We start from the raw sequence: 14,972 nt of genomic DNA on the forward strand, positions 1-14,972 counted from the left end.
TCAGAGTCTATATAGATAAGGTAAGGTAAGAAAAGAATTGCAACTAGTATGTTTTTAACATTGTAATTAAAACTTTCTCTTCTACACAGAATTTTTAGATTCCAATAAGAACAGCAAATTTACTCTTTGCAATGGAAACATTTATCAATGAAAATTGAGTTCATTGAACTAATGAATTAATTAAGGAAACTAATCTAATAACACACAAACATATAATTTTCCTTTATGTTAGCAGGATTCATGGTTTTTAAAGAACTGAATTAATACAATATTGACCATAAATGTAGGAAGTATTGATAATTGCTCTATTATTACAACAACAGTTGAAGCAATGGACTTTCTATATAAATACAAAGGACTCTATTTCATAACTGGCATGTCCTCACCTGAAGATTTAGATTCACTGGACAGTTTTGAAATCCGAGATGATGATATATTCGTAATCACATATCCTAAATCTGGTAAGTTCAAAGATGTCTTCCAAGAAAGAGTTAAACTTGTGTCCAATATCGTTATTCAGTTCCTCAGTGTTTTGGTTGCTGTGACGCTGTTGCTCTATAACCAGATTTTAACATTTAGCATTTTATAAGAAGCTGGAAATGTAGGGAAAATAAGTTGCTAAACCTTGACATCATCCTTTATATTTTACTCCACATTGCTGGATGGGTAGTCACTCTCCCTCAGCCCAATCTACCTCACAGGGCTGTTGTGAGGAAAATAGGAGGAGGAAGAAGTACTAGGTATGTTTGCCATCTTGAGTTAGTTCTAAAACTAAAAAAGGCAGGATAGAAATAACTGTTTAAATTAATAGCTATTCTTTGAACATCCATCCATCAATCAGCTTAATCTATCATATTTAGTAGAGTTAATTGTCTTTAGGTATCATTTGTTATTCTCCCTTATTGGAAGGTTGGCTTTGCATAAGTTCAACTTTCTCCAAATAATAATGGGCAAATTAATTTAATTATTCTTTATTTGCAGGCACTGTGTGGACTCAGAATATTGTCAGCTTGATTACTTATGAAGGTCACCGAGATGGAACTGAAAATATTACCCTAATTGACCGAGCACCATGGCTAGAGTATAATATATTCCATGTAGATTTACCTAATCGCCCATCACCTCGTGTCATTTGTTCCCATCTGCCCTACTATTTGGTACCCAAAGGATTACGAAAAAGAAGAGCAAAAGTAGGACATGTTTTGTTAACTTGTGAGCTAGCGTGTGGAGCTGCCTGCATTCATTTTGTTTAGCTTTGCATCTGAATGTTTTATTAGCAAATAGGCAAGGGTACACAAACAAATATTATATTGTTCCAATATTTTGGAATAGCAAATTCTGAAGTGTGAGGGGGGGGGAATACAAACAAAACAGTGTTAATATCACAAGGTCATGCCCAGCAGAAACAGCTAACAACCAAACTGAATATCAAACCCCTTAAACTTCTTTTTCCCAAGGTGACACACCCAGGTAGATCGTAACACTTGGTGTTGTATGTCAAGTTGCGATCTTAACATATCTGGAGGATGTCAAGTTGAGGGATACTATTTTTATCCCTCAAATCCCTTTGCACAATTTCTACTCTCAGTCACTCATGTCCTAATGAGTGGAAGCTTCACTGGTGCAAAATGCAGATACAATGTGCATTGGTCTATTCTCTAGAACTGCATTCATTACACCTCTGCTTTGGAAACTGCATTGCTAACCAGTCTGCTTCTACATTCAATTCATGGTGATGGTTTTGATGTTTAAATTGTTCAGGATAACCCGTTCCCTCCTAAATAGGAGGGATACGAGCAATCCTTTGCAGGGCAGAGCTGAGGACTACGTCCAATTCCTCGCAGATAAAGTTGCTCGGTTTCGGGCGGACCTGGACTCCAAACCCGCAGAACCAGCTGAGGCACCAAGGGATAATCTGGTAGGACATCACTGGATTGATTTTCAAGCTGTTACCCCTGATGACGTGGACAAGGCCATGAGAGCTGTAAGTGCCTCCACATGTGTACTGGACCCGTGCCCCTCCTGGCTGGTTGTTAACAGCAGGGAGGTGACATGGGGCTGGATCCAGGCGGTTGTTGCCACCTCCCTTCGGGAGGGGGTCTTTCCCCCCGCATTAAAGGCGGCGGTGGTGAGACCCCTCCTGAAGAAACCATCTTTGGATCCAACCGTCCTAAACAACTATCATCCAGTCTCCAACCTCCCCTTTGTGGGGAAGGTTGTTGAGAAGGTGGTGGCCTTTCAGCTCCAGCGGTCCTTGGAGGAAACCAGTTATCTAGATCCCTTCCAGTCGGGTTTCAGGCCTGGCTACAGCACGGAAACCGCTTTGGCCGCATTGATCGATGATCTCTGGAGAGCCAGGGATGGAGGTCATGCCTCCATCCTAGTACTCCTTGACCTCTCTGCGGCTTTCGATACCATCAACCATGGTATCCTTCTGCGACGACTGCGGGAGGTGGGGGTGGGTGGCACTGTCTTACGGTGGTTCTCCTCTTACCTCTCGGACAGGTCGCAGTCGGTGTTAGTCGGAGGGAAGAGATCGACCCCTAGGCCCCTAACGTATGGGGTGCCGCAGGGTTCGGTCCTGTCCCCCCTACTCTTTAATATCTACATGAAACCGCTGGGTGAGATCATTCGACGGCACGGGATAAAATACCACCAGTATGTGGACGATACACAGCTGTATCTGTCCGCCCCGTGCCAACTCAATGAAGCGATGGACGTGATGAGCCAGGGCCTCGAGGCTGTTAGGGACTGGATGGGGGTTAACAAGCTTGTACTCAATCCAGATAAGACCGAGTGGCTGCTGTGCTTCCCTCCTACTAATTGGCCAAGTGTTCCACCTCTCAGGCTGGGGGGTCAAATAGTACGCCCCTCAGATAGGGTCCGCAACTTGGGAGTCCTCCTTGATCCACAGCTGACATTTGACCACCATTTGTCAGCTGTGACCAGGGGGGCATTTGCCCAGGTTTGCCTGGTGCACCAGTTGCATCCCTACCTGAACTGGGAGGCTCTCACAACAGTCACTCGTGCCCTTGTGACCTCTAGACTGGAGTACTGCAACGTGCTCTACATGGGGCTGCCCTTGAAGAGTATTCAGCGACTTCAGCTTGTCCAGAATGCAGCCGCGCGAGCAATCGTGGGTGCGCCTCGATTCACCCACGTAACACCTATCCTCCGCGAGCTGCACTTGCTGCCTGTTGATCTCCGGGTACGATTCAAGGTGCTAGTTGTCACCTACAAAGCCCTTTATGGTATTGGGTCTGGGTACTTGAGAGACCGCCTACTGCCAATTACCTCCACTAGGCCAATAAGATCCCACAGACTAGGCCTCCTCCGAATTCCATCAGCCGGCCAGTGTCGACTGGCAACCACGCGGAGGAGAGCCTTCTCTGTGGCTGCTCTGACCCTCTGGAACGAACTCCCCGTGGAGATTCGTACCCTCACCATCCTCCAGGCCTTCCGCATAGCCCTTAAAACATGGCTGTTCCGACAGGCCTGGGGCTAAAGACTCCTAGCCCCACTTCGAACGGTATGATTGTTGTGCTTTTTAACTGTGTATGGTCTTATGTTTTTGTAACTTTGTCTGTTTTTCCCCTCCCTTTGAGTTGTGAGCCGCCCTGAGTCCCTTCAGGGAAAAGGGCAGCATACAAATAAATTAAAATGAAAAAAATGAAAATGAAATGAATAAATTCCTTCATCAGTTGGGAACATATTATTTGAAGACTCTTCTCTCCCCAGTTGCAGCTATGCATTGCATCAAGTCCAGCAGGAAAAGCATGTCGGGGTCCCATCAGCTAGGGAGATTTGTCAGGCAGGATCCATGAGGAAAACCTTTTCTTTTGTGTTGTCTGCCATATGGAAAATCATTCCTCCAAGTCAAGGTTGGCCCCAATCCTGGTGGTCTGCTGGAAGGCTCTCAAACATGGTTTTGCTAATGAGCTTTGAGATCCCCTGATAGAATGGAACCTGTTAGATGAATGTATGAGAGTTACTTGATGAACTCTCTGTACGCTTTGCTGTCAATCTGTCTTTTTTCTCCTTTTTCTCTTGTTTTTTTTGACTAGGTATTATCATCTCTCTCTTACAGATTATTTATGTGTTTAGAAATCCAAAGGATGTCTTGGTTTCTAGCTACCATTTTCACAAAATATCAGACAAAATGGAAACCCCAAAAGACTTTGATACATTTTTTGAGAAGTTTTTGGCTGGCAAAGGTAAGAAGAATTTGATCGTGACAATGTTTTGTCCATTTTTGTTTTGGATAAAAGGTTATAAATATATGTCAATCAAGAGCAAACAATTCACTCTCTCTCCTTACATAACGAATGATTCTCTATACTCGTCCAGTAATTTGTCCAAACTCTACACAAATATTTTATAGTAGGAAGTGTGCAGTCTTGGGATTCAAAATGTTTTTAACTGCCAGTACTGTGGGATTGGCTTGGTGGGCGTCGCATGGTGTGGTAGGCATGGCAGATGAAGTATACTGTAAAATCTCCATTCCCTCACCACTCCAGGGGAAGGTTATGGCAAAATCCCTGTTAGGAATATAATTCTAATGGTTGAGTTGGCAATATATAAATCATGTAGCAATGCTGTAACTGTATCTTTAAAGCATTCTGTAAAATGTGATTGGGTGCTGTTTTCATCAATTGGCCATAAGAGGGAGCCAGAATGTCTGTTAGCTCTCCTTCTCTCTCTGTTTGTTAGATGCTGGGCTGATTTAGAAAGTGCCGTGAGCGATTGTAAGTTTTGCAACTGTTAGCAAACTTTGTGTACCGGACTGATTGTATGATACTAGACTATGTTATTTGGATTATCCCTTAACTGAAAGACATTGATAACTGACTGTATTATCCGTGTATGACTTGGAGTGTTTGATGGACTCTGATACCTCTATTTCCATGAAAGTAAAAGCTTATTTAAACTGCAGTGTCTCTGTAATGCTGGTTTGTGTGTTCTCCAACACAACTCTAACAATGCTTCTCTGAACATACGTGCTCTCCCAATGGGGAGCTTACTTAACAATCCCCATTCCCTCTCGATCAGCTGGGACTCAGGAGGTGGAGAATAGATGGGGCAGAGCCAGTTAGAGGTGGTATTTTTACTGATTCTCCCAACTACCGTAATTTTCAGAGTATAAGACACACCTTTTTCCCTCAAAAAAGAGGCTGAAAATCTGGGTGTGTCTTATATACTGAATATAGCATTTTTTCCCTCCTGCAAACCTGCCCCCTTCACCAAAGTGGACGTGTATCGACTTTAGGAGGCGTACAGAGTGCTGCTGGGGGCTGAGGAGGGAAGAAATAAGCAAAAACCAGGCGATATTTTGCTCAATTTTTCCCTTCGCAGTCCCCAGGAGCACTCTGTAAGCCTCCTAAAGGGTAAGAGAAAAGAGATAACCAGAGTTAGTTCTTTGAATATTTAAAGAAGTATAAAAAAATTAAACCAGATTGCCCCAAAGTTCCAAATAAGAAAAAGCAAAGAAATGAAACAATATAGCAGCATCTTGACAAAAATCCCCCCATAACAAGTTGGAGTATGCAACCACATTAATTACAACTCTCATTTTTTTCTCTGTCCTCTCCACATTCAGTGATGTTAGGGAAGCCCCTCAGTTGTGCTCTCATGCTTTGATTTTTAGGCCCACCAGGATCACAATGGAGGAAACTCAAGCATGAATAATGTAGAAAGAGCTGAGGAGGCACAGTGGTTACAATGCAGTACTGCAGGTTACTTCTGTATACAGTTTGGCAGATTGAATTTCACCAGGTTGAAGGTTGACCCAGCCTTCCATCTTTCCGAGGTGGATTAAATGAGGACCCAGATTGTTGGGGGGCAATATGCTGACTGTGTGAACTGCTTATAGAGGACTGTAAAAGCACTATGAAGCTGTACATAAGTCTAAGTGCTATTGTTATTATTATCCCTGACACAGATAGTCAGCTGGATCATTGCATGACCGAGATGAACCTATCAGTGTTTTACATTCCGTGTTTTGTATTTTGTGACTAGACTATGTAAATATTAGTGTAGCCTCTTCTTAAACTATCATGCTTTGATCTTTAGACCCACCAGGATCATAAAGTTGTGGGGGAAATTCAAGCAATAATCTTTATATGTAACTCATTTCTCTCCTATCAGTGGTTTGTAGTTCATGGCTAGACCATGTAGAAGGCTGGTATGCTCATAAGGGTGATTTCAATATTCTCTTCCTGTCTTATGAAGAAATGAAAAAGGTAAGATGTGTTTGTGTTGTGTATTGCAATATGAACAATCATTATGCACAGAAAGCTTTGGAAATGATGGGATGTGAAAATAACTTTTTCCAATAGGGAGTAGCAGAGGCGACCACAGAGCCAATCTTGATTATTTCTGTGATCTTCTAGAGAACTGCTTAACAAGTTCAGCAAAAAAAAGCTGATCTGATTTTTGATAGACTTACTTAATATATAAGGAAAATCCAATTAGCACAATTTACCTGCAATCAGAAAAATCTTAGCCTATTATATTTTATTGCATTGTATTGCATTATAAGTATAAATGTAAATATATATGAATATGAATATATTTTCCATAATATTTGGATCAGAAGAGATTGACTCAACTCAATGGCATTTTTAAGAGAGGCATTTTTTAAAACTTGCTTGGGAACTGGCCACCCTCTGATACAGCCAAGAAAACATGAAAACGTTCACCAGAAGTCCCAAAGCAGCATTTCTTTTTTTAACTTATTGATATTGCTTCTATGTACAGTTTTCATTTTAAAAATTACTTTATCTCAAGGTAATTTTTTCAGTAGGAAAATAATTAAAGTTTAATATGCAAGATACTGTATAACAAAGAAATTATCTTGAGAATTTCCCAAAGATATAAAAAAAAATTCCATTTTTTTCTTCATTGTTATAGATGAACTAAAATAAAGCTCTCAAATTACAGGATTTGAGAAGTTCTGTACTGAAAATATGCAACTTCCTAGGAAGAGAAATAACTGAAAAGGAGGTGGATGAGGTGGTGTATCAAGCGACATTTGATAACATGAAGGTGGATTCTAGAGTAAACTACACGTTAATGCCTCCTGAGATTGTAGATTTCAGCAAAGGAAGCTTTCTTCGCAAAGGTAGATTAGTAATAATTCATACTCTGGGGCTTTTGGAATGTTCCAGGCTTCATCTGAAACCAGGGTTGTCATCTTCACTTCAAAGGTGCTTTCTAAAGTGGTATGGATATGTCCCAACAGCCTCTCTTTCTGCTGTCTCTCCATGATGTTGTGTTTGCCTCATCAGCAGCCTACATTTGAGGCAGCCATAAGCTTTTCTTACTTGTGCCAATGTTGGTGTTCTCCTGTTCACCCAAGCAAATTTCTGGTGTAGATATAATCTGACCTGTTTCAATGATCATTCTGTTGGTTGCACAATCTAATGATTCTTCAGGAATAGCATGGCATAGTTTTACCTCATACTGACCACTTTAAGATGGTGGAGACACAACCTCTTCACTCTCTACCTTTGGTACTCTCCCCCACCAGGAGTGTGGTGGGTCACATGGTTAGGACATTGGGTTGAAAGTTAGCAAGCCCATGTTTGAAATCCAAGTGCTGCTGCATGGTGGGGTAAGCTCCTGTCATTCACTCTAGCACCTTGTTGGGAACTTGAAAGGAGCACCTCTCCCGGGGCATCTCCCTGGAAACAGTGATGTCACTGACTAATCTTTTCAACCTGGAAAGGATAATCTACTTATCAACCTGAAAACAAAAAACCCTAACTTTGCAATCACTGAGTTGACCATCAACTCCACTAAATACCAAAGTATTCCAGAGTCACATGTGAAGCCAGCGGTCTGACAGTTAAAGATTGGCCATCATTGGGTCATGCAACAGGACAATGACCCTAAGCACACCAGCAAAAATACCACAGAATGGCTGAAAAGGAAAAAAATTAAGGTATTGTAATGGCCCAGTCAAAGTCCTATCCTCAACCTGATTGAAATGCTACAGTGAAACCTCAAGTCAAACAAGTAAATAAAAATGCTCACAAACTTCATTTAACGGAAGCCATGTTGTAAAGAATAGTGGGCCAAAATTCTTCCAAAATTATGGAATCTTAGGTTTTACATACACAGCTTCTCCATTTTGGTTTCCTTTTTTAAAAACAAATCATGACATGGTATAATGTCATGATGTTCATCTGAGGTTGTATTTACTTACTTTTAAGAACTGCTAAGGAGCAGATTTTTTTATGTTCTCAGACAAAAAACCATGGAACAGAAGCAGGGTATATGTCCTGTTTACATGACTGTATATATATTCAAACACAAACTTAGTCACAGAAAAATGCGTAAGAATGACCATTTTGGTGACAGGATGACATAAATAGCCTCTAGATAAAATGAATACAAAAACTGTTATTTTTAATCATTGTTTCCCAGGCACTATTGGGGACTGGAAGAACCACATGACTGTTGCCCAGAGTGAAAGGTTTGACTGTGTCTTTAAGGAGAGGATGGAAAAGATGCCCTTCAAGTTCTGCTGGGATATTCAGGAGGATCCAGAGCCTATTTCCAGCTCAGTGGATGAAAATAATGTGTGATATAAACTTTCAAATAACTTGAATCAGAGATGACCTTCCAAGAATGGCCTTTATGTAATTGTAATTTTCAATTCTGAACTCTGCAGGGACCATAGGACAGAGTAACATTAAATTCTTCATTATTTTTAAACATTGTACAGCATTTGTTTATTGATTTAAATTTCCATAGCTACCTGAGCAGTGTTGGGTTTCATTTTTTTTCCTTACCAGTTCAGTTTGTGTGACTTGGTGGAGGGCTTCATGTGACTGAGTGGAAGTACGGCAAGGTAGCTCGACACGACTCCACCAAGCCACACCCACCCAAATCATGGCCACTGAATCCACAGAAAAGTTTGGCCAAGTCTTCTAGTGTTCACCCTTTCTGCTTCTTGCCTCCTTCTCAGAGCATGTTTGCTCTGTTTGCGTGAGCCCAAGAAGGAGAAAAGCAGCCATGTTGAATGCCGTGGCAGAAAGAAGCCAAATTTTTCTGCCTCCCTTTGCAGTGGAGGTGCTCGGAAGGCCCATTATGGTCCCCCTTTCCTCTGTGTTGAAGTACCTTAAAGACTGAAGCTGGTGGCTGCCTTTTGAGCAGCTCCGCTGGAATGCTGTTCCTCTGGCATAACAGGCCATTCCCCTGACCAGGTTCGGTGGGCAGCTGCGAGCAGCACTGGCAGGCAATGGGGCACATGGCCAGTGCAAACAGAGCAGCGATGGTGGTGATGGTCACAGGCAACACATTGCATACCAGTTCTACTTGTGCCAGGCCATCAGACATGGCCAGGGAAAAGCTAGCAGTGATTGAGTGGCCAACAGGCAGGCAGGGTTGGGCAAGTGAGCAGCAGACGGGCGGGTGAGGCAAGCAGCCACTAAGAAAAAATATGACAACAACAAATCCAAAATCAACATATTCGCAACAGCTAGACCTATTTATTGTATTTACCGCTTCCCTGAAAATATATATTGGTTGATATATCATCTTAGCCCAACTCCTAAAGGGAAAATCAAGTTTTTAAAGTTTTTTTTGTAATTCTTTGGTATAATGATACATTACAAATACTTCATCAGATGTGAATTGCTCCTGGTATTCACTGGTACCGGCACACGGGTAGCGGAAATCAGCCATAGTTTTGCATACGGGAGCACCGGCAGGCTGGACACTCCCCCATACCATTACGGTTACTGGTTGCCTCCGAGGCTGGAACGGGCTTCAATGCTGCTCTGGTGGGTGAGGCTGCAGGGCGAACCTGGCTGGAAGTTGTTTGTAAATCTCCCCAAAAGAGGGAGAGGAGGAAGTTCTGCTGCTGTCCAGGTTGATTTTATAATAAGAGAAGACCTGGGTATGTTTTTATTAGACAGCCTTTCCTAACAAGACTGATTTTTGCTTACATCATTGTTGGTCTCAAAGTCATTGCTTAATTTGTTTGTTAAATTCCCATAATTCATAATTATGTTTATGAGTTGCTAATATCACCATCCTGAGTAATTCCCTCTGGAGCACTTTCCATTTTGACAATTTAGGAAAGAAGTGTTGTCTTTTGGGCTTACCTGAATGAAATTTAGGTGTAGGCATCAGGGGAGGGTTAATTTGAAAATGAGCAATGAAAGAGAAGCACATCTCTGTACATAACAGAAAGGAAAGGAAAACATTGAAAAGTGTTGAGGAGCTGAGGGTGTGTGAGTCAGGGAATTCCAGACCAGAAAGATTGTTTTGTATTCCAGTTGAATTAGGACTGGTTCTTTGTGAAGGATCTGTGAGAATTTTGAAATATTGCAATAAGGAATAATAAATAAAACAGAAAGATTTAATTAAAGGAGATGAGAAAGAATGGCAAAACATCCATTAACTGCTTTGAAAATGCCTTTGTAACTGTTTTCAATTGTAGGAATGGAAATATTTGATTAACTGTATGCTTTAATGTTCAAAAAGAATAATTTTTATCAGGATAAGCAGAGCAGTTTGCAAAAATCATTGTAGTAAACTGAATACCACTGTAGAACATAATTTCTCACCAAAAATGCAATTGAAGTGAGAGTAAAGTAAAATTTTACACAGGCAAGAAAAAATGTGTAGCATAGGTGGTGCCTGGCTCAACTGGAAGTAACTGTGAAATGGATCTGTGAGATGGAAACCTATCAAACAGATCCAACCTAGAAATGAGAAATTTCTTGACAGAATAAGTAGAGAAATGGGATGCCTTCAGAAATTGTGGGTATATAATCACTGGAGGTTATGAAGAAGAAATTTTTCCATAATAGTATAAGGTCTCATCTCATGCTTCATCAACCTTCAAGGTCCCTTCCAACTCTGTTATTCTTTATAAATCTCTCAACTCACCGTTACCAAGAGAATAGTGATAAACAATATTTGGAAATGTATGATATGCAACTTCCTAGGAAGATAACTAACTGAAAAGGAGGTGGATGATGTGGTCTATAAAGCGACATTTGATAACATGAAGGTGGATTCTAGAGCAAACTACACGTTATTGCCTCATGAGATTCTAGATTTCACCAAAGGAGACTTTCTTCACAAAGGTAGATCAGCAATAATTCATACTCTGGGGTTTTTGGAATGTGCCAGGCTTCATCTGAAACCAGGGCTGTCACCTTCATCTGAAAGGCGCTTTCTAAAGTTGTATGGATATGTCCCAACAGCCTCTCTTTCTGCTGTCTCTCCATGATGTTGTGCTTGCCTCATCAGCAGCCTACATTTGAGGCAGCCATAAGCTTTTCTTAGTTGTGCCAATGTTGGTGTTCTCCTGTTGACCCAAACAAATTTCAGGTGTGGATATAATCCAACCTGTTTCAATGATCATTCTATTGGTTGCACAATCTGATCCTTTCATTTCTCTTAAGCATTGGCCGACTGGGTGAACTCAAAATCATTTAGAACCTCACTGGGAGACCATTGATTCCATGATTACAGTGATGAAGAGGCCTCTTCTCTCTAAAAACAGTGTTGCAGCACAGCTTTGGTTTCCAAAGTTGCAGCTGAACAAATCACAAGACTTCTGGAACACTGTCCTTTGGACAAACGAGACCAAAGTTGAGACGTTTGGCCACAATACAAAATGCCACATTTGACAAAAACCAAACATGGGTATCAGCACAAACATCTTATAATAACCATCAAGTATGGTAGTGGAGCGGGGGTGATTTGGGCTTGATTTGTAGTCAAGGGGCCAAACACCTTGCAGTCACTGAGTTGACCATCAACTCCACTAAACATCAAAGTCTTCTAGAGTCACATGTGAAGCCAGCGGACTGACAGCTATAGATTGCCCAAGATTGGGACATGCAACAGGACAATGACCGTAAGCACACCAGCAAGAATACCACATAATTGCTGAAAAGGAAAAGAATGTTGCAATGGCCCAGTCAAAGTCCAGACCTCAACCCAATTGAAATGCTACGGTGGAACCTCAAGTGAACTGTACATAAACAAATGCTCACAAACTTCAATTATGTAATGTTGTAAAGTAATGTTGTAAAAATAGTGGGTCAAATTCTTCCAAAATTGAATGAAAATTCTTCCAAAACTATTGAATCTTAAGTTTTACACACAACTTCTCCATTTTGGTTTCTTTTTATAAAATAAATCATGACATGGTGTAATGTCATATTGTTCATCTCAGGTTGTATTTACTTATTTTTAAAAACTGCTAAGGAGCATATTTTTACTATGTTCTCATATATAAAACCATGGAACTCAACCAGGGTATACGTCCTGTTTACATGACTGTATATGCATTCATACACAAACTTAGTCACAGAAAAATGTGTAAGAATGACCATTTTGGTGACAGGACAACATAAATAGCCTCTAGTTTAATTGAATACAAAAACTGTTAAGATATTTTTAACCATTGCTTCCCAGGCACTGTTGGGGACTGGAAGAATCTTATGACTGTTGCCCAGAGTGAAAGGTTTGACCATGTCTTTAAGGAGAGGATGGAAAAGCTGCCCTTCAAATTCTGCTTGGATATTGAAGGAGATCCAGAGCCTATTTCCAGCTCACTGGGGGAAAATAATTTCCTCTTGTAAAATACACACCTTCAAATGGCTTGAATCAGAGATGACCTTTCAAGAATGGTCTTTATGTAATCTTGTAATTTTTAATTCTCAACTCTGCAGGAACTATAGGACAGAGCAATATTAAATTCTTCATTATTTTTTAAAATTGCACAGCATTTGTTCATTGATTTAGATTTCTATAGCTACCTGATCAGTGTTGTTTTCAAACTTTTTTCCCTACCGGTTCGGTGTCATGGCTTGGTGAGAAGGTTCATGTGATTAAGTGGGCATGGCAAACTCAACGTCCCTGACGGCAAGGTGGGGCAACACCAAGCCACCACCATGGCTTTCCACCAAGCCATACCCAACCAAACCACGCCCACAGAACCCACAGAAAAGTTTGACCAAGTCTTCTAGTGTTCAACCTGGCTGCTTCTCATCTCCTTCTCAAGTTTCCTCTGTGCATGATCCCGAGAATGAGAAAAGCAGCCACGTTGAATGTCAAAGCCAAAGTTTTCTGCCTCCCTTCGCAGCGGAACTGCTCAGAAGGCAGTTCCTGTGGCTTCCTATCCCTTTATGGTCCCTCCTCCGTCCTGCACCGAATTACCTTTAAGACTGGGGCTGCCTTCCGAATAGGTGCAGTGGGCACCATTTCTCTGGCACAACAGGCTGTTCTCCTGGCTGGGTCCAGCGACCAGCCACAAGTGTGTCGCATGGGCAGCACAAACAAGGCGGCGATGGTGGTGATTGTCATAGAACTTGTCCTTTGACCGTTGCCTCCATCCTGTTCTTAGGCAACACATTGCATGTCGGTGCCGCTTGCGCCAGGCCACCAGACCTGGCCAGGGGAACAGCCTGCTGTACTGGATGGGTGACGTTGTAGCAGAGCTGCTTGGAAGGCAACCCAAAACGACCGGCAGCTGGAGGTTTCCTGTGAAAGGTGGCCAAGCCTCACCATGCCCCCCACAAGATGACCAGAATAGAAGGTAGATGAGCGAGGCAGTGGGCAAGTTGTCAGAGAGTGGGTGGCAGCTCTGGAGCAAGTCCGGAGCTGGAGAATGGCTCATTCCCCATCCTGCTGAGGGGGGCAGAGAGCAGACAGTGGATCTGGGCCAAGGCCGGAGCTGTGGAATGGAACCACAACCTGGCTGAAGTGGGTGGTGCATCCCTGGGGCCCCAGCCCCTGACCTAAGGTGAAGGGTGAGAGGACAACATGCTTACTTAATTTGGTGAGATGAGGAGAGTGGGCAAAGTGCAGAGGTGACTGGAGATGTGTGTAGATGGACCACGTGGTAAAGCAAAGGCAACATATATAGGACTGGGATGGCGGGGTGAGAGTTGGGTGGGTGGGAAGGGGAAACAAGCATTGATTGGGCATCCAGCGGGTGGGTGGGGCGGGGTGAGCAAATGGTGGGTGGGTGGGGTGAAAAAGCGACAAGAAAATATATTACAAGAACAAATCCAAAATCAACATATTCGCAACAGCTAGAACCATTTATTATATTTTCCACTTACCTAAAGATATATATTGCTTGATATATCATCTTAGCCCAACTCCTAAAGGGAAAATCAAGTTTGTAAAGGTTTTTTTTTTGGAAGGCTGACATGTTCAGGATACTACAAATCTTGGCACCTCATGGTTGGGGTGGGGTTGACATTGGGGAAAAAAAAGGGGGGGAAACCCTGCGTCTCATCAGATTATATTATTTATTATTTAAACAAGTTCATATAGCCACCCAGCTCATATAGGGTGCCTCCAGGTGTCTTCCAACATTAAAACAGTGTAAAACCCATATTTCCTCCACCCACCGCAGTGACAATTAAATTGCTGGCAGTTGGCAGAATTAGCTTGCAATACCACATTCTAACCACTGAACCATCCTGAATTTTTATGCTTGGAAAAGCATAATAAGACAACCCCTGGATTTTATGAGAGCTTTTGATCAAACCTCTGATACTGAAAACACATATACCAAACCACCCAAACCACCTCCACCGTCACAATGATGTAGACCAGGCATGAAATCCTCTTACCTTCACTACCGCTTTGGAAGCGGGAGCGCATGCGCGCTTGCCTGTCCCTAATGACGTCTGGGTGGGTGGGCTGAGCCTCCTGCTGCCACTACCGGTTCATCTGAACCTGGGCGAAAGGGTGAAACACCACCTCTGGTGTAGATCCCATCAATTTTCTATATGAAAATATCCAGGAAGCTGACAATAATATAGAAATTATTTATCATGGCCTTCTGATCCCTTATTGATTATGTTGGTCAGATTGTTTCTGCAACCATTGTATCTGAACTGATAAAGTTTAAAGTGCCAGCCAAAAGTTTGCCAGCATCTATTGGAATAAATGAGAAGCTACACAAAATTAGGATAGACAACATCATT

At 42.0% G+C, this 14,972-nt stretch overlaps 1 protein-coding gene across 1 annotated transcript; it reads left to right on the forward strand.

Annotated features, from left to right (window-relative positions):
- The first annotated feature begins 221 nt into the window (after positions 1-221).
- Positions 222-8,725, forward strand: LOC106540393 (amine sulfotransferase-like). The gene is made up of 6 exons (XM_087718597.1): positions 222-461; positions 982-1,190; positions 4,088-4,214; positions 6,145-6,239; positions 6,940-7,120; positions 8,428-8,725. Exons 1-6 carry the CDS (start codon positions 332-334, stop codon positions 8,586-8,588), a joined length of 903 nt encoding a protein of 300 aa, XP_087574723.1. The 5' UTR covers positions 222-331; the 3' UTR covers positions 8,589-8,725.
- The last annotated feature ends 6,247 nt before the right edge of the window (positions 8,726-14,972 follow it).

Source organism: Thamnophis sirtalis, unplaced genomic scaffold (genome assembly GCF_051295495.1).
Source record: "Thamnophis sirtalis isolate CommonGarterSnake01/CBP01778 unplaced genomic scaffold, rThaSir2_p1.2 scaffold_6, whole genome shotgun sequence".
NCBI lineage: Eukaryota > Metazoa > Chordata > Lepidosauria > Squamata > Natricidae > Thamnophis > Thamnophis sirtalis.